Source organism: Apiospora aurea (assembly GCF_038362705.1).
Source record: "Apiospora aurea strain CBS 24483 chromosome Unknown utg000002l_segment0_segment0, whole genome shotgun sequence".
NCBI classification, from domain to species: Eukaryota; Fungi; Ascomycota; class Sordariomycetes; order Amphisphaeriales; family Apiosporaceae; genus Apiospora; species Apiospora aurea.
The window spans coordinates 3,246,274-3,263,178 of NW_027117389.1; the positions used below are offsets into that span (position 1 = coordinate 3,246,274).

A 16,905-nucleotide genomic window follows, 5' to 3' on the forward strand; every position below is an offset into this window, starting at 1 on the left:
TTTGCTATGAGCCAGGCCATCTCATTCTCAGCCAACCGGAAGTAGTAGCACACGTTAAGAGCAGGACGACCCAAAACGAGCACGAATATCCCTCTGGAAACAGCATCAAGTTGTCTACGCACATATGAGTAAGCTGACTGCCCCAGAGGCGAAGTAGTGGACCAGTTCAAAAACGCGATAGGAATGTAGATAGGCTCTTGAATGACCCCACGGCATCAGCAAGACGTGAGAAATGCATCGTCTGACATGATCAGAACTTCAAGTGAGACAATTGATATGTCAATCATAGAAAATACTACGCCTTGTGCGAGATGAAGACGGAGCTAGCACAACGGAGGAGCCCCCCTGAGTCCACGAATACAGCCACGTAGAAGCAGCGAGGATGGTGCAACCCAATGATGACCGTGTCATATTGAGCTAATGTCTGCACTTGTCTTCTTCCGATAAGAATGGGGTGTTCCCAAAGCTTTCTCCCATCATCACCGCGGGGTTCCAAAGGAGAGAAATGCAAAAGAACCTCCATTGCTCCCTTCGTTTTCCTCGCTCACGAGCAACACTGACAGAATGGACTTCTACCAGCTGAACTTGGCTATCTTTGTGGCCACCAATGGCTACTTGCTGTACCGACAATACAACAGCAGCAGCGACAAGGGCAGGAGGGAGAGCATCGACACATCGTTGGCCGGTTCGGACGACCTCGAGACCGCGGAGAAGGGGCCAGATGCTAGCGCGGCTCGCCGTTTCCAACTCGACTTCTTCTTGCCCTATGCGCTCTCTGTGGCAGCGGATTGGTTTCAGGTATGTAGTTGTTGGTCCCCCAGGAGAGGAATGGGCCAGGAGGAGTGATACTGACCGACTACTGACTGTTATTGCTGATAGGGTCCTCATATCTACGCCATCTACAAGTACGAGAAGAGCTTGCCAGAGAAAACGGTTGCAGCTCTGTACGCTGCTGGCTTCGTATCGGGAGGAATCAGCGCCTCATTTGCTGGTGGACTGGCCGATAGATTTGGGCGGAAACGGGCGTGCCTGTGTGAGTGGCTGCTCTCCCCTCTGACACTGTATTTGGAGCAGGCTCGTGGCTCGTACAATCTGGCGAATCAGCGCGAGACCGAGCCATTGAAGGGCTCTGCGCCGTGTATGCCATAATATACGGAGGACTGATGCTGACACGAGATGCGACTCACTAGTGTACTGCGGCCTGTACATCATTACGTGCCTGACCATGCTGAGCGACAGTTTACCTGTCTTGTTCTTCGGGCGTCTCACCGGCGGCGTCTCGACGACGTTGCTCTTCAGCGTATTCGAGGCCTGGATGATCTCGACGTACCACGAGCAGGGCCTGCATACGAGCGGCCTCGAGCTGAGCACCGTGTTTGGCAACATGACCACGCTGAGTTGTGTGGTAGCCATTGCCTCGGGTGTGTTTGGCGACATCCTCGTCACGTACTCTGGCACGCGTACCTGGCCGTTCATGGCCGCCGGGATGTGCTGCGTTGGCGCAGCCTATATGATCTCGAGAATTTGGGTATGGATGCGGAACTCCTCTAACCGATAAAAGTTGATACCTTCGGAGTCTGACATGGCTTTCACAGAATGAGAATTACGGTGCGCGGTCGACCGAGCAGACTTCGTTGCAGGACCTGAAGGGCGGCCTCTCAGTCATTCTAGGCGACGCCAAGATCCTGTCCCTGGGTATCACCTCGTGCTTCTTCGAAGGCACCATGTACCTGTTCATATTTTTCTGGTCCGCCGCCCTGAAGAGCGCCCGCACGCAGTCGGGTTCCACAGATGAGGACCTTCCGTACGGGCTCATCTTCTCGAGCTTCATGTGCGCCATGATGGCGGGCTCGGCCATCTTCACGCTGCAGACCTCGGCCAAGACGGTGCAGAGCACGGCCGGTACGCTCATGACGGTGACGCTCGTCGTGGCTAGCTGCTTGTCCCTGGCCGCTATGCTGCAGGACGAGCACCTCCTCTTCTGGGCCCTGTGCCTGCTCGAAGGCTGCATTGGCGCCTACTTTCCCAGCATGGCGCAACTCAAGAGCGAACTGATCGAGGACGGTATCCGTGGCCGCGTGTACAGCATCCTGCGATTCCCGCTCAACGTATTTGTCGTGGTCGCACACAGCTTAGACGTCGAAGGTAAGTAAGCCCTTTGCCCCAGCCGGCCCTACTTTCCCGCCTCCCGCCTTCCTTACACAACATGGAAGGGAGGCGGTGACAACACGCCCATCAATTTATGCTGTGTGACTGACAACAAGCGGACAGGCGATGCACACCGAAACCACGTGTTTCTTACTTGTGCATCATTGCTTCTGGTGGCATTCCTCGTTTCTCGGCGCTACCTTGCCCAGTAGCTCGGGCGTGTCTCAGAGAAATAGAACCCAGGGTTTTGTGTCCGTAACGGATATTGTTGTGATGTATGTAGGATTGGTATACAGTGGCAAATGCATTATATTACTGGGTTTTTCCAAGGTCAGACTCCAGGTGCGAACCCGGCTTTGGCCATTCCCGTCCGCGCTCGCAATCAATGGCGATTGGCTGCAGCACAGAAACTTCGGTGAGAAGAGGAGCCAATTATGTTGTACAGTAGTCGGAATCATTGCAATTTACACATTCCATTCCTTTGGTGCCAATTTCATGTATCCAAGCCAGACCTGGCTGGAGCAATTCTTGAAGATCAGGGGGGAAACAACCGTAGCTTGCCTTGCCTGGAGTTCAGAATAGGCAACCTTGGAACCCAGGTTGCCAGGCTACCTCACCTCAAGTGGACACGGTAAAGATTTGAACGTGTTATTCTATTGGACAGACAAGCAAACGATCTGCCTATAGAATTGGCCTAAAGCAAGTATATCGGCTGGTGAGGGCACCTAGCTAACTGGAATACGACCAATCGAACAAATGCATTGTGAAGATCGATGTTGAAAACAGAGAGAGAAAGCGAGCAGTCTCGTTAATCGAAACGTACGTCCCGTCCATTGCTTCTAATTTTACCTACTTCAGCCAGACCCGCTCCTCCAGTCAGTACGAATGAGAGAGGCGCGTGATACGCCAACGAATCGTCCAGAAGGGCATAAGATAACAATATCGTAAAGTTTCCCACCCGCGATGGGGCTTTCTCCTATCTTGCACAATGCTCAGAAGTATTTCTAGTAATTTGCCCATTTTCTGCGCTGCAAGTCGGGAATCACCACACTTCAATTCCCAGTCTGTAATCTCACATGCAACTTATTACCACTGAACCTATTGGATTAAAAACCACCTGCAATTGCAATTTTTGAAGCGAGGCACTCATCGTGGACCGTCCGATCCCCTCCTGTACCTTCCGTCTTGATTCAGTCGGCCGTGTGGCTGGACGGGTTCCAACTCGGCCATAGTCCCCCCACCTTCACAACCCATTTCGTCCACCGTCGTCGTGGCCACTTCTTCTTCCTCAGTCCGTGTGCTCTGATGACCAGCTCGCTCTCTCTGATCTTCGTACTCACTCACTTTCCCCCGAACTATTGCTCAATCCAGGCCCCCTTTGCACATCTCGCTTCATAGAATGATGTACCGTTAAGTCTTCCGATTCTTTGCTTGAACTTCATCGGCGTGCTTGCGTGCATCGTTTGACATCTCACGATCTGACTCCGACTTGCACCCCCCGGGAAGCCGCTTACCGGTTCGGCTCTCCTTCGTCGCGACAGTCCCGAGGCTCGCCTGCTCCTCCTAGGCCCAGGATCGTGAAGTTGACATTGTCACCTGCGTCCGGAAATTAGTAGTGCAGCACGATTCTCTCCTCATGGTCTACTAGTGATCCGGGGCTGGAGCGGAGTAACGTATCCTTCATTTCCCCAGCAGCCAAAGAGCCCATCAGATCATCGAGAATCTTTCCAGGTCACGGGTCCGCCAGCCTCAGCTCGACTCGGCATTACTATACCAATACCAAGCCGCTTACTACCTCCTTACCTAACTCATGCGGAAACCCCGGTAATTGCTTGCACTGGGGAACTCTGGGGATATCTTGCCAGAAGCGAACAAGACCGCAGTCAGGATTAAACAGGCAGGTGGAGGGAATTTCCTCGTCTTCCCAAGGGAAAAAAACCACTCCTTCGGGCTGCCCGGTACCAACGACATCTGGCCAACATCTGCTGGCCGCAGTGCAGCAGCAGCTCACCTGGTCACTTTGGCCTCGCGGTACGTACCCGATCTGGCCCGCGAACAGTTTTTTCTCGTGCGAGGTGGATCGAATGACCTCATTCCAGCTCCGCTGAGACTCGACTCCGGCTTAATTATCGAGCGCAGAAGGGCCGTTTAAGGGGGAAAGCCCAGGAAACGAGGCCGTTTATTGGCTGCAGCCGTTGTAGGCCTAGGGAAAGTCGGCTGCTTGTCCTGGGCACGCATTGGCCCCCCAAGGCTCAGTGGCAGGCTTGCACGAGGAAAGCACGCTGCAAGCAAGCAATCCTACCACCCACAAGTCTGGGACACTCCGATATCCCCACTGGAGAAGAGCGAGAGGAGCCCCGCGATCTCCCTGGTCCCTCAATCCCCCCCCCCGTCGTCAAGCTGTCGTCCCAACGCTGGCGAGGCGCCGAATGGCGCGACAACCCCTCGCCCTCCAGCCGGTGGTGACACCAAGAGCTCCGAAATTACTCCTCAGAATGAGAAGGCCCGACAGGGCAAGCCGACAAGCCAGAGCTCGCTGCGCTTCATTCACCTGGTTTCCTTGGCCTTCCTGGTTCTAGTCCTGGTACGTCCGGCAGCTCAGTCCACGATCACACGAGTTATTTTCTTGCTCCTTCCATGCCCCCTCTGCCTTTCTAGCTCCAGGGCAACCCGACTGCGGCTCCACACCCCGCATCGACTTTCGTCACACACACATCGCCCTGTCTACACCGTGAAGTATTTGAAGTGCTGACTAGCAGTTGTACCCCTCCATACATAAAGGTTGTCCAACTCTTCCTCACTGACGCCAAGTCTCATTATTCTCGCATATTTACCTCACAACCTTTTACTCGCTCTGCCTTTTCTCCCCCAGCTGCTGTTCTTCAAGAGCCCGTCTGCGAAAGTCCCCAACCTTTTCCCACTGCCCCTCCCATATCCAGACCACGCACCATGGCGCTCGTTGAGGAAACGAAGCGCATCACGGCGCAGTTCGATTACACAGACGCGGATGTGAACAAAGGCGTACAGGAGTTCCTGCGACAAATGAGTAAGCTTAATGATTCGCCAATTCCAGTTTCGCGTTACTGACACAGCTTCCTTTTTTTAGACGAGGGGTTGGAGCACGATGGAACCAGCATGAGCCAGATCCCGACCTACGTCACAGGTGTCCCCAACGGCACCGAGAAGGTGAGTTTGCCCGCCCCAAGCACGTACAAACATTCAGCCCGAGTAACCTGACAAAAATAGGGCTTGTACCTGGCGGTTGACCTGGGTGGCACAAACTTCCGAGTATGCTCAATTCACCTCAATGGCGACACAACCTTCAACCTCACCTACAACAAGGTCGCCATCCCCAAAGAGCTCATGGTGGCAAAGAAGGCAGAGGATCTATTCGGTTTCCTGGCTAAGCAGGTCGAGGAGTTCCTGCGGGCACACCACGAAGATTACTTCGAGACACGCATTCGCCGCCGCAACACAGTGAGCACCCCCGAGGGCTACAAAGACGAGCACATCTTCCGGCTAGGCTTCACCTTCAGCTTCCCCGTCCAGCAAAGTGGCATTAATAAGGGCACCCTGATTCGGTGGACGAAAGGATTCGATATCCCCGACGCTGTTGGCAAGGATGTCTGTGCCCTCCTGCAGGCGGAACTGGATAAGCTGAAGCTCCCCGTCAAGGTGGCGGCTTTGGTCAACGATACCGTCGGCACCCTCATGGCTCGCTCCTACACATCGCCAGGCAAGGCAGGCACGTTGCTGGGTGCCATCTTTGGCACTGGTACAAACGGCGCCTACGTTGAAAAGGCAGCAAACATCAAGAAGCCCATCGTGGGCGAGTTTGACAAGACGTCAGGCGACATGGTAGTCAACACGGAGTGGGGCTCTTTCGACAACCAGCTGAATGTCCTCCCTAACACGTCTTACGATATATTGCTTGACCAAAAGAGTGTCAACCCCGGCATCCAGATGTTCGAGAAGCGAGTCTCGGGGATGTTCTTGGGCGAGATTGTGCGTCTTGTAATAAATGAGATGCTCCAGAACCCCAAGATCTCGCTGTTCAAGGATGAGAATTCGAGCCAGAACGACTGGAAGTCCACCACCACCATTGGACCCGACTCAACCATCCGCCAACAATGGGGTCTCGACAGCTCTATTCTTTCCATCGCGGGAGCCGACAGCACACCTGACCTTGTGACATTGCGCCAGGAACTCGAGAAGGAGCTCAAGATCTATGCGGCCTCATTGGAAGATGCGCGTGCCTTCAAGGACGTTGCCTACGCCGTCGGCCGGCGTGCCGCGCGATTGTCAGCAGTCGCTATTGGCGCCATCGTGCTCCAAAGCGGTCTCCTCAAGAGCAACACCGACGAGCCTATCGATATCGGTGTAGACGGCAGCTTGGTCGAGCACTACCCTTACTTCCGCGACATGATCTATGAGGCTTTCAACGTCATTGAGGGTATCGGTCCCGAGGGCGCCAAGCGAATCCGCATCGGTATTGCCAAGGACGGCAGCGGTGTGGGAGCAGCTCTCATTGCCCTGGTTGCCGCCGGCATGGAGAAGCACACCACTGGTTTCCTGGCCAGCATCGCCGAGAAGGTGTCGTCGGTAATTCCCGGTATGGGCAGCTCGACGACGGTGGCCTAGAGGAACCCCTTCGCCGACAATGAACATACAGTAGAATCATGTACGCGCGAACAGGATGAGCAACCGCCGCTTATTAAAGATGACGCTTGATGATATTCATGATGCCGACACTAGGCAAGCATGCACACGGATACGGAGTTCTGGGGTCTGTTGGGTTATTTTGCTCTTCACGATATACTGGGCAAGGATGGAAAGGCACAAGAATTCGGACAGGGTTCTCATCAATTGCAATATATATATCATTACAAAAATGAACTATCAAAACAACACATTTTGGTAACCTCCTTTATCATTGTGATACTTGCATGTGTCAACGTAGTCTCAGAAACGGCAACCCAAGAGAATGCAAGGCCGACCGCAACTCATGAAACCTATATTCAGGACTCTATTGTCATTCCATTGCGATTCCAGCAAGATTGACCGAGCATGCAGAATGGGGGGAATACTTCTTATACAACTGAATTAAGGCCACATTTTCCTTCCTCCAATAACACCTCTAAACCATCAACCTCGGATAGGCAGATCAGCGCTTGATCCGACAGAGTAGTAGTCGTGTATATATATATATATATATCATTAAGTCTGTACAAAGAGTCCCTTGCTTGCCCTTTATTACCTGCACGAGTTCGACATATCCACTCACTACTTGACCCCGAACGCAGCTGCCGGGTAGGCCCGGTCTCGCTTTTTGCGCAGGGTCGAGCTGCTCCGGGAGCTGGCGCCCGAGCTCACGCCACTGCCCGGCACCGCTAGGGTCCGCGACATCTCGGCCGGCAGGTCGTTCCATTCGGTCTCGGGCCGCGCGTTCTGGAACGATTGGCCGGACGCCGGGCTGGGGGCTCGGCCCGGGTCTCGGGGGACCGCCCATGGGGGGAGACCGTTAGGGGACGGCAATGGCGACGAGTTCGTGAAGCTCATAACAGCTGGCGTGGCTCTGGACGCGGCCTCGCTGCCGCCGTTCGTCATCGCCGCCGTTGACTGGCCATTGATGTTGCTTTTGTTGTAGTTTTGTTGTTGTTGTTGCTGCTGCTGCTGCTGCAGGGTGTCCAGCACGCCGCCGGAGCCTCCGCCGATCTCGCGCCGCACGATCCAGGCATCGTTGGGCGTGAGCATGCGGTAGTAGGCGTCGACAGGGGGATCGATGCGTGAGAAACCGCGGGCCACGTACCAGGCCATGCCCTCGCTGTTCTGGGTCCAGACGTGCGCGCAGACGGTGCGGCAGGCCCAGCGGGCGTCCCGCGCCGCGAGGCCGCAGACCTCGTTCAGCAGGGCGCCCGCGAGCCCGAGCCGGCGGTAGGGCTCGTTGAGCACGAGGGACTGGATGTAGAGGGCGTTGGGGATGGCGTCGACGAAGGGCTCGTCGGGCCGGGGCTGGTAGAGCTTCTCGGGGCGGCAGACGAGGCCGCCGATGACGGTGGGTTTGTTGTTGTTGTTGGAGGCGTCGTTGTTTTCGTCGGTCCAGAGGAGGACGCGCGAGAATGCGCCCGAGGAGTCCGGGTCGGACAGGGCCGCGTAGAAGGAGTCGGAGTACCGCACGGGCAGGAGGCGCGCGGTGATGCGGCGCAGGGATGGGATGTGCGACGGGAGGATCGGCGAGATGGTGATGTTGGGGTGATGGGTCGGTTTCGCGCCGGGGATGGCGACGGAGGGCGGTGGTGCTGCCGCCAGTGGGTCGGCGGCGGCTGCTACTGCTACAGGCTGCTGTGGCGACGGTTGATTGCTCCTTTCTTGCAGGACCGGTGGCTGTTGTTGTTGTTGTTGGGCTGTCACTTCGGCGGGAGCTGCTGCTGCTTGTGATGCCGCCGCTGCGGATGGAGGGGCAGCATACGTGGGCTGCTTGGGCTGGAAGAAAGACCGGATCGACGACTGCCCGCCATTGTGCGAAGGGAGCGACATGGTTCGTACGTAAAACAGAACGAGGAGGAGCTGAACGAGTGGCAGCTCGAGAAAAGAACAGATCGTACAAAGAAGAGAAGTAGTCCTGCCGAGCAAGGCAGGTTGAGCAGAAGTGACAGTTTTTTGAAACAAGATGGAAAAGAAGTCCTGCTGTCAATGGGTAATACCTCGTTAGTTTTAGCTTCATCATGAGAGTGGCATGCAGCCAGATTCCTTGGCTTGCGCGGCTTGGATTCGCTGGGCCTAGGCCTCGTGGGGTCAAGTCAGTGGTCGCCCCATCGTTCGCAGCGTAGCCAGGCCTTTTAGTTAGGCCTTAGGCGGAGCGATCCGGTACACAACCCAGGCTTATCCTACATACATCCATACTCGATAGCTCCAGCGCCAGCTCCAGCTCCAGGACACGACGGGATCGGCGGCTGCGTGGACACAAAGTCGACTTTGATAATAATAATATTTTCCTGTTCTATATCTTGAAATCATCCAAAACAGGAGTTTGACAAGTTTGTTTTTGTATGTATTGACAGTATTGGACGTCTGCGAAAACAGCAACATGCTTAGCAACAGAGCAAACCTTGCCTGCTTATTGTATTACGTTCTTCATATAGAATACAAGTAGCTACATGTACGTTGCCTTGTACAGTCACCTCTCATTGCACTGCTCAAGTGATGCTATGATATCTTGATCCTTTAGCAGACTACGAAAATCCAGCAGTGTACTTATAACAACTATGCGATTGTTTGCTTGCTAACAGGAGGTCTCCAATTGAGTCGCGTTGTGCTAATAAGCAATATGTCATAAATCAGACTCACGGGCAGGCTGCCAATCTTTTGATTGTTTCTATTCGGCGTAGCTCATGCAGGTCGTTCGTTTGTTCTCTGGGCTCACGAGACTTTTTTTTCCCCCGTCTCTGATGCTAATTTCCCAATGTCAGCAGCCTGTCAGCGAAGTCCCTATCAACCACCCGACCCGACTACAACAAAACCAGCTCCTGCCTACCTGACACTTCCAATACCGAGTCGGGAATTGGAGGCCAGGGCGTATACAGCTTCCGATTCGATATTAGTGGGAACAACAACTCAACCCATCGGTTCATCCTGACTTGACTTACTGTTTCGTCTGGCCCGACTAACTCCAGCGACCGACCAGCACCTGCAGGCAGACCCCGTTTGACCCTTGCGCGCGCCAAAGTCGAAGTCTCCTTCAACCTACGGATACATCTAACCAACTCCCAACCCAATCTCTGTCACGTCACTTGACAGCGGACCCCAGAGTGCAGCACATGCTGTCGGAACAGAAGTCAGTCTACTTTATTTTTCGGACAGGGGCTATCTTTTCTATCACTCTGCCGCCGGGTGATTTTCTATCCAGTCAGCCAGTCCCGGCCTCGTTCGCCAGCAGCACAGCAAACAGCTCTAGCTAGCATTGACACCGTCTGTGCTGCGTGCTGAGCCTCAAGGTCAGGCCAACCACTTTTACATTACATACTACCCAATTCAGCCTTTCCCCCGGTAAGACTCTCTCAAGTTGGCGTTATCGATTGGACTGGTTGGTTGACGCGGAATTAAGGAAAACCTTCCCGGCTCAAAACCCAGGCTTGGAAATCTTCATTGAATCCAAAACCCCCCCAACTGATCACTTCATTTCATCGACAGGCGGTCCTTTGGCAAAACCAGGCTATCTGTCGCAAAATGTCGTCGTCCAACACGGGAAAGGCTGGCATCATCAAGGCCGCTGATGATGCCGGCAGCATGGATAAGCTCGTAAGTCTTCCTTTCTACCCATTACCTATTAAATAGCACAACAAACTACATAACCTACCTACCACCATACGCACTTGCTACCACTTGTCCTACCTGCAACCTAATCCTACGGCTTTGGCTGCCTGCCTTGCACATGGCCCCACGGCATCATCCGCAGTACACACAGGCACGCACACGCGCGCGCTCTCACGTCACGGGACAAGGCTGGATGAGGAAGGTGTAACTAATTGCCCGTCACCATGTAGGCGCACACTGTCCTTGATGATTTATTATACAACATCGTACATGATTTGTTGATCAAGGTACACCGAGACGAGAAGATTGCCCGTGCTGCGACAGCTGCTATCCGTGTCGAGAAGCTGGCTTCCGACGCCTCAGACTCGTCACTTGCCACCGAGACAAGACCCGACATCAGGGCAGAGACGGACGCTGCGGTCTACGACGAGGGTAGAACACTGCTAAAGGGCAACCCCCTGGAAACCACCAAGGATATTCTCTGCCCGAGATGCCACCTACCGCGCCTTCTCTACCCGACTGATGGAAAGGGCGCGCGGAAGCCAGACCCCAGCATAATATACTGCAAAAAGCACCCCTACATCGACAAGCCCGGTTACGACATCTACGGTCAAACATGGGTCGCCCAGGGTCCAGGCAGGGGCAAGAAGAAGAAGGATATGGAGAAGAAGGTCGAGACGACGCCCCAAGACACACCCGGTGCAACACCGACGCCTGAGGAGGGAGGCGGTGGCAAAGGAGGCGCTGCATCGCGGCCACCAAACGTACTCTCATTCCCGTCGGCCACATGTGTCAAGTGCAAACGCTGCATTCTGGTCACTCGGTTGAACAACCACATGGGATCATGTATCGGAAACAGCGGTCGCAATGCCAGTCGTGCAGCTGCGCAGAAGATTAGCAACGGAAGCAGTAACGGTGCTCACAATGGCAGTCAGGGTGACGGTACACCCCCGAACAGCCAGAAAGGTACCCCGTTGCCCGGATCGCGAGCCAGCAGTCCTAAGAAGCGCGATAGCGATGATGTGGAAGATGATGATGATACGGACAACGATGCCCACAAGAAGAAGAAGCTCAAACCCAGCGCTGCAAACCCGACCAAGAAAGTCATATTGAAGACGAAGGGTGGCAGCGGATCTGGATTGAAGAAGGAAAAAGTCAAGACTAGTTCTCTATTGAGCGTCGAGCAGAAAGTGGACGACGACGATGCCGAGGGTTCGACCGTCGAAGTTGCGCCTAAGAAGAAGGTTTCTAAGGCACCCAGTCCGGCCAAGAAGCTCAAACTTGGCGTCTCGAAGCCGTTGCTCTCGTCGCCGGGCAACACAAAGAACGGCAAGACATCCAAGAGTAACGGCTCCGGTGGAGGAGGTGGAGATGATGGCGAGAGCGAAAGCTCTGGTACTCTATCCTCGCCGCCCGTTGTATGATACCTCTTCTCCTTCCATATTCTTCATCTTTTCCCGAACGTTTCGGCAATTGCAAGTCTCTGTGACATAGCGATGCCATCACCTTCAACTTCCACTCTGTATTACGCGACATCTCTGCATGAATTTGGGGTTCAGGGGTTTGTTGCTTTTGACTGCCATGTCATGCCGGCGGTCACTCGGTTGGGCATACCTTTTGCATCATGGAAAACGGCGTTTTGAGACGAGAACTCATCATCACACTTCAGCGTGTATTATAAAGGCGTCATTGAACATATGTAACATTCAAGATCAGCCATTATATTTTTAGCCCCGCAAAAGAAACGGAAGAGTTTGGCGATGATTTCGAAAAATTGAATATCCTTTTTGACGTGCCTGTTCTTCTGGCTTCGGCCTAGAACGAGACACATTCCTATCTACAAAGTACTCCAAACGCCGGCTTATGGTGACCAAAATTGTAGCTCTCCAAACTATGCCCGGATGACGATCGTCAACTGGGCACGTGATTCATTTTCTTTGGGTAAACCAGCCTTCCTCAAGTCCGTTGCGCTATTCTGGCCAATGACCCTGCTACATTACTCAAGAAGCCAGCCGCGCCGCGTTACGTGCAGTCTTACTCGTCGGCGCCTCCATCCTCCTCCAGGACCTTAGCCCGCAGGATTTTGACCTCCTCGGCGGGCCGGTCGTCGGCCCCCGTGCGCACGAGACCCATGCGCTTGACGACGCCCATGCCGCTCTTGACGCGGCCGAAGATGGTGTGCTTGCCGTCGAGCCAGGGGGTCGGGGCGAGCGTGATGAAGAACTGGCTGCCGTTGGTGTTGGGCCCGGCGTTGGCCATGCTGAGGACGCCGGCGCCGGTGTGGCGCAGGCCCGGGGCGATCTCGTCCTCGAACTTGTCGCCGTAGATGCTGCTGCCGCCGCGCCCGGTGCCCGTGGGGTCGCCGGTCTGGGCCATGAAGCCCGGGATGATGCGGTGGAAGATGACGCCGTCGTAGTAGGACCGCCGCGCCAGCTGCGCGAAGTTCTCGCACGTGCGCGGGGCGTGGTCGCGGTACAGCTCCACGGTGACGGGGCCCATGCTCGTCTCCAGGAGGACGGTGTTGCTCTTGCTTGCCATCTTGGGAGTTGGTGGTGACTTGTTTGGTGGGAGATGGTGAGGAAGGGGATGAGAGGCAAGCTCGTGTATGACAGACGGGCGGAATGGTGGTGGTGCTTGCCGTAACCCAAACTATTGTCTTGGGCTATTGGAGTTACAGGTGCAGTTTGTATTTTGTGTGTAACCAAAAAGGAGTTGGATGCGTTCTTGGACCTTTGAATGGTACCAACTTGAGGCTCAAGACCGTACTGCCATCACCCGCCCAATAGTACCTAGCAAAAATTAGACGGGTGTACGGGCTGTGACTTCGACTGGCAGGGGCCCAGTCGCGACGGGAGAAAATGACGAAATTGTCGGGCGTGGACATACAGTAGAAGAAATGGGTGGGCTACGACTGCCGCTAAAGATACAGTGCACTCACTAGGCCGCTGCCTGCACTGCAAGGCTGCACTGTACCTACGGGGCCGGCCTCCTTGCTTCCCCATACAGCGAGCAGCTTCAATTGTGGACAGCAGCAAGCCGATGACTGAATCTTCAATCGACGTGAAGGCGGCAATAAATCCAACGGCATCTCCTTCTCTACTCTCCGCATCTACGGGATTGCCTTCGTCTTCTTTGCAAACATATACTGCGATTTCCCCAAGCGCGCTCTCTCTCTACCCGCATGCGTTGCTCAAGGAGTACTCTGTCGCCAATTTGCTGCTCGTGCTGCTTCAACCCACTCGTTGGTGTGTGATTCAATCGGCTCAAAACCAACGTGCACCTTGGTCATCAAGACGTCGCTCTTTCTCTTTTCTAGGCCGCCCACAGAATCGCTGCATACGTACAAGTAAGGTTACCTTAGGTACTTTACATACATACGTCGCAGCATTGCATTCAAGCAGTCAGTCACCTTAGAATCAAGAACTGCAGCTTCCCAGTCTTGACAAAGCTGGACGGACATCCAAGCTGGGCTTCCCTGTCTTGCCACGTTTTGAAACTCGGCCTGTCAGGTTGGCAGCCGGAGGTACTCCTTACCTCACATAAGTGGGATACCTAATAGGGTTTCATACCAAGCCCTCTTATAAGACGTCCCTCCGTCGCATCTGTTAGCATCTCGGTCTACATCGTCCTCTGTCCTAGCAATCAACTACCTGGATCCGTTCAAACGGGTTACCCACTACCGCATTTACACATCATGGCAAATGCAACTTCGCCTGGTGCAGCCGAAGGCATGAGTTTCACCGGCAACCTCACCCTGGCTGAATCCATATCCCAATGGCCTGCTGCCATATGGAATAACCGGGATTTCCTCCTCCTGGAAGCGCGCATTGTAGGCAGTGCTATGGCATGTATCTATGTGTCTTCACAAGCCGCGCTCCGACGCCCGCCTAGCGCTCGGCTGCCCAAGAAGAAAAAGGGCAAGCATGGAAAGAAATCCGACGAAAGCAGCGAGGATGAGTATGTCCAGGGTTTGCTACTTTCTGATGCAATCATGTTTCCCATCTTGGCTGGTATGATGCTCGTGGGTCTGTACTATCTGATCAAGTGGCTCGAGGATCCTGCCATTCTCAACAAGATACTCGGGGTCTATTTCTCCGTCATGTCGCTAGCCAGCATGGGGAAGCTGTTCTCGGACGGCTTGCAACTCATCTTCAGCATGGTATTTCCCGAGGTATGGAGAGCACATGATGGAAGTCTCCTCCACTTTGACAACCACAAGCGATCCCAGTACCGCATCTCCGAGTCAGGAGAGCACATATACGAAGCCGAGATACAGTCCCCATTGCCGGGCAATTACCTGTCCAAGATGAAGCAGCCGGGCCTGTCATCTTCCTTGTGGGTCTTTCGATTGATCATGCAGGAGCAGTGGAAAGTCAATTTCACGTTTCTCCCCTTTGTGGAAGAAAGCTTCCACGTCAAGTTTCTTGATATTCTCGGGGTTGTCCTGGCCGTCGTTGCCAACATAATCTACCACACTACGAACTCGGTGATGTTATCGAACATCATGGGCTATGCTTTTTCGTATGCGGGCATCATCATGATGTCCCCGACGACTTTCACAACTGGCAGCTGTGTCCTCTTCGGGCTTTTCTTCTACGATATCTATATGGTCTTCTACACGTCAGTATTAGCCAACCCCTTTATCAAGCACACGATTACTGACACCCATTCCAGCCCATATATGGTCACAGTGGCTACGAAGCTTGACGTGCCTATTAAACTAGTGTTCGAGGGCCCACAGAAAGCTAGCATGCTTGGTCTCGGTGACATTGTTGTCCCAGGCATGTTTGTTGGCCTATGCCTACGTTTTGATCACTTCTTGTACTATCACCGTCAAAAGAAGCAGGTCTCCATTGACCTCAAGACGACCGACGGAAACTCTGGCCAAGTTGTCACCAGCACGCAGACACAGCCGATGATCGTTAGGCCTGACTATGTAAACCCAAAGAGCCAATGGGGTAACTGGTTCTGGACTACGGGGCTTGGAAGGTTCTTTTGGCAAAGCACCAATGCTACCACTCCTGCTCTGAAGGCTGCGAACTTCCCAAAGACCTATTTCCATGCTGCCATGACTGGCTACCTACTTGGCATGATGGTTACGCTTATGATGCTCCTCGTCTTCAAGCATGCTCAACCCGCTTTACTATACCTTGTACCTGGTGTGGTATTTGCCGTTTGGATTACTGGGTTGTTTAGAGGCGAATTGCACGAGATGTGGATATACACAGAGGACGGCACCCTTGACAAGGAAGACATCGTTGTCGAAGTTGATGGGGATGGAAACGTCATTAAGAAGGCTGAGGACGCCCATGAGACGAAGGAGGCTGGCACAAAGGCGCTCGAGAAAGCGAGCAGTGATAAGACTGCGGAAAAGGAAGATGCTACCGCGGCCGAAGGTGAGGAACCTGAACCAACAACCGTCTTCGCCTTTACTATCCAGGCTCCGGCATCGCTGTCTCGACGAAGGACACGAAGGGCCAAGCAGCATACCGAATAAGGGTCAACAATTATACCGATCATCTATAGATAAACGTACCATGTCCAGCATTCATTTCAGACAGTGGTGGATTGCTCCGAAGCTATCCTATACCACAATCCAATCAGCCGAATATATTACCTCAAAATAGACTCCACTGTCCTTATATACTGTACTGATACACTCCGCATGATGGACTTTTCCAAAGGCTGTTGAACTGCAACAATTTCACTGCGTCACTGAGACGGCACCTCAGATATTCATATCAAAACCCCAACCTTGATCTGGCAGCGCATGGTTCATGCGGATATTGCATCTTGATCGCTCAAGATCTGGAATACAGGCCGACCATTGATACTGGCAGGCTGCGCGGCGTCTTCGCTAAATCCACCCATATTATATCCGGTGGACTGATTTCGATCTCGCCGTTGATCGTTTTAACGGGCCATCCATCCATTCGGTAAAGTTTATTCCATTGAAGCAACCACCCGACCCGATGTCCTGCCATTGAACAGGCTACGACAAAGGGGCCACCAAGAATCTAACTCGGGGCATAGTAAAGTTAAAGACACCTACCCGAACTTGCACCATCATGTGGTATTTACTGATCAGTCGACGCCCACTAGTGGATGCTCTAGATGCATTGGGCCAGCGCATTTCTGTCGTGCCAGAGAACTCGGAAGGCACTGCACCAAAAGCATTAAGTACTCTGTAGGTAAATGATAACTCGGATTCACAGGTTGGGCTTCACACTTGAGCTGTTCCTGCTTCATTTGCCATTATGGTTGTAGATTTAATCGAGGTTGCCTTGGTTTGAAGTTCATCAGCTGGGCTTCGACGAGCCAGTCGAGTTGTCCTGGGTGTGCTCCCAAGAGGAATCCGCTTTCCCTGCCGCCCTCCACGGGTGCTGATTGCACCTGGCCTGGGACATGTAAAGTTTTCGAGCCGTTCTCTCGGTCCACCAGACC

General features: G+C 53.7%; 6 protein-coding genes across 6 annotated transcripts; 4 read left to right on the top strand and 2 right to left on the bottom strand.

Annotated features, from left to right (window-relative positions):
• Nucleotides 1–564: 564 nt before the first annotated feature.
• PG986_003376 (uncharacterized protein) lies at nt 565–2,153 on the top strand (the record flags this gene model as incomplete). Its single annotated transcript, XM_066839598.1, has 4 exons — nt 565–798; nt 880–1,138; nt 1,191–1,528; nt 1,596–2,153. The coding sequence occupies 4 exons, from the start codon at nt 565–567 to the stop codon at nt 2,151–2,153; spliced, it is 1,389 nt and encodes a 462-aa protein (XP_066704662.1).
• A 2,944-nt stretch (nt 2,154–5,097) lies between these two features.
• PG986_003377 (uncharacterized protein) lies at nt 5,098–6,789 on the top strand (the record flags this gene model as incomplete). The annotated part of the gene is made up of 3 exons (XM_066839599.1): nt 5,098–5,194; nt 5,255–5,334; nt 5,395–6,789. 3 exons carry the CDS (start codon nt 5,098–5,100, stop codon nt 6,787–6,789), a joined length of 1,572 nt encoding a protein of 523 aa, XP_066704663.1.
• A 642-nt stretch (nt 6,790–7,431) lies between these two features.
• On the bottom strand, nt 7,432–8,685 carry PG986_003378 (GCN5-related N acetyltransferase; the record flags this gene model as incomplete). Its single annotated transcript, XM_066839600.1, has 1 exon — nt 7,432–8,685. The coding sequence occupies one exon, from the start codon at nt 8,683–8,685 to the stop codon at nt 7,432–7,434; it is 1,254 nt and encodes a 417-aa protein (XP_066704664.1).
• A 1,689-nt stretch (nt 8,686–10,374) lies between these two features.
• PG986_003379 (transcriptional activator) lies at nt 10,375–11,885 on the top strand (the record flags this gene model as incomplete). The annotated part of the gene is made up of 2 exons (XM_066839601.1): nt 10,375–10,446; nt 10,692–11,885. 2 exons carry the CDS (start codon nt 10,375–10,377, stop codon nt 11,883–11,885), a joined length of 1,266 nt encoding a protein of 421 aa, XP_066704665.1.
• Nucleotides 11,886–12,495: 610 nt separating this feature from the next.
• On the bottom strand, nt 12,496–12,999 carry PG986_003380 (heme binding; the record flags this gene model as incomplete). Its single annotated transcript, XM_066839602.1, has 1 exon — nt 12,496–12,999. One exon carries the CDS (start codon nt 12,997–12,999, stop codon nt 12,496–12,498), a length of 504 nt encoding a protein of 167 aa, XP_066704666.1.
• A 1,156-nt stretch (nt 13,000–14,155) lies between these two features.
• On the top strand, nt 14,156–15,958 carry PG986_003381 (iron/ascorbate oxidoreductase; the record flags this gene model as incomplete). Its single annotated transcript, XM_066839603.1, has 1 exon — nt 14,156–15,958. The coding sequence occupies one exon, from the start codon at nt 14,156–14,158 to the stop codon at nt 15,956–15,958; it is 1,803 nt and encodes a 600-aa protein (XP_066704667.1).
• Between the last annotated feature and the right edge of the window lie 947 nt (nt 15,959–16,905).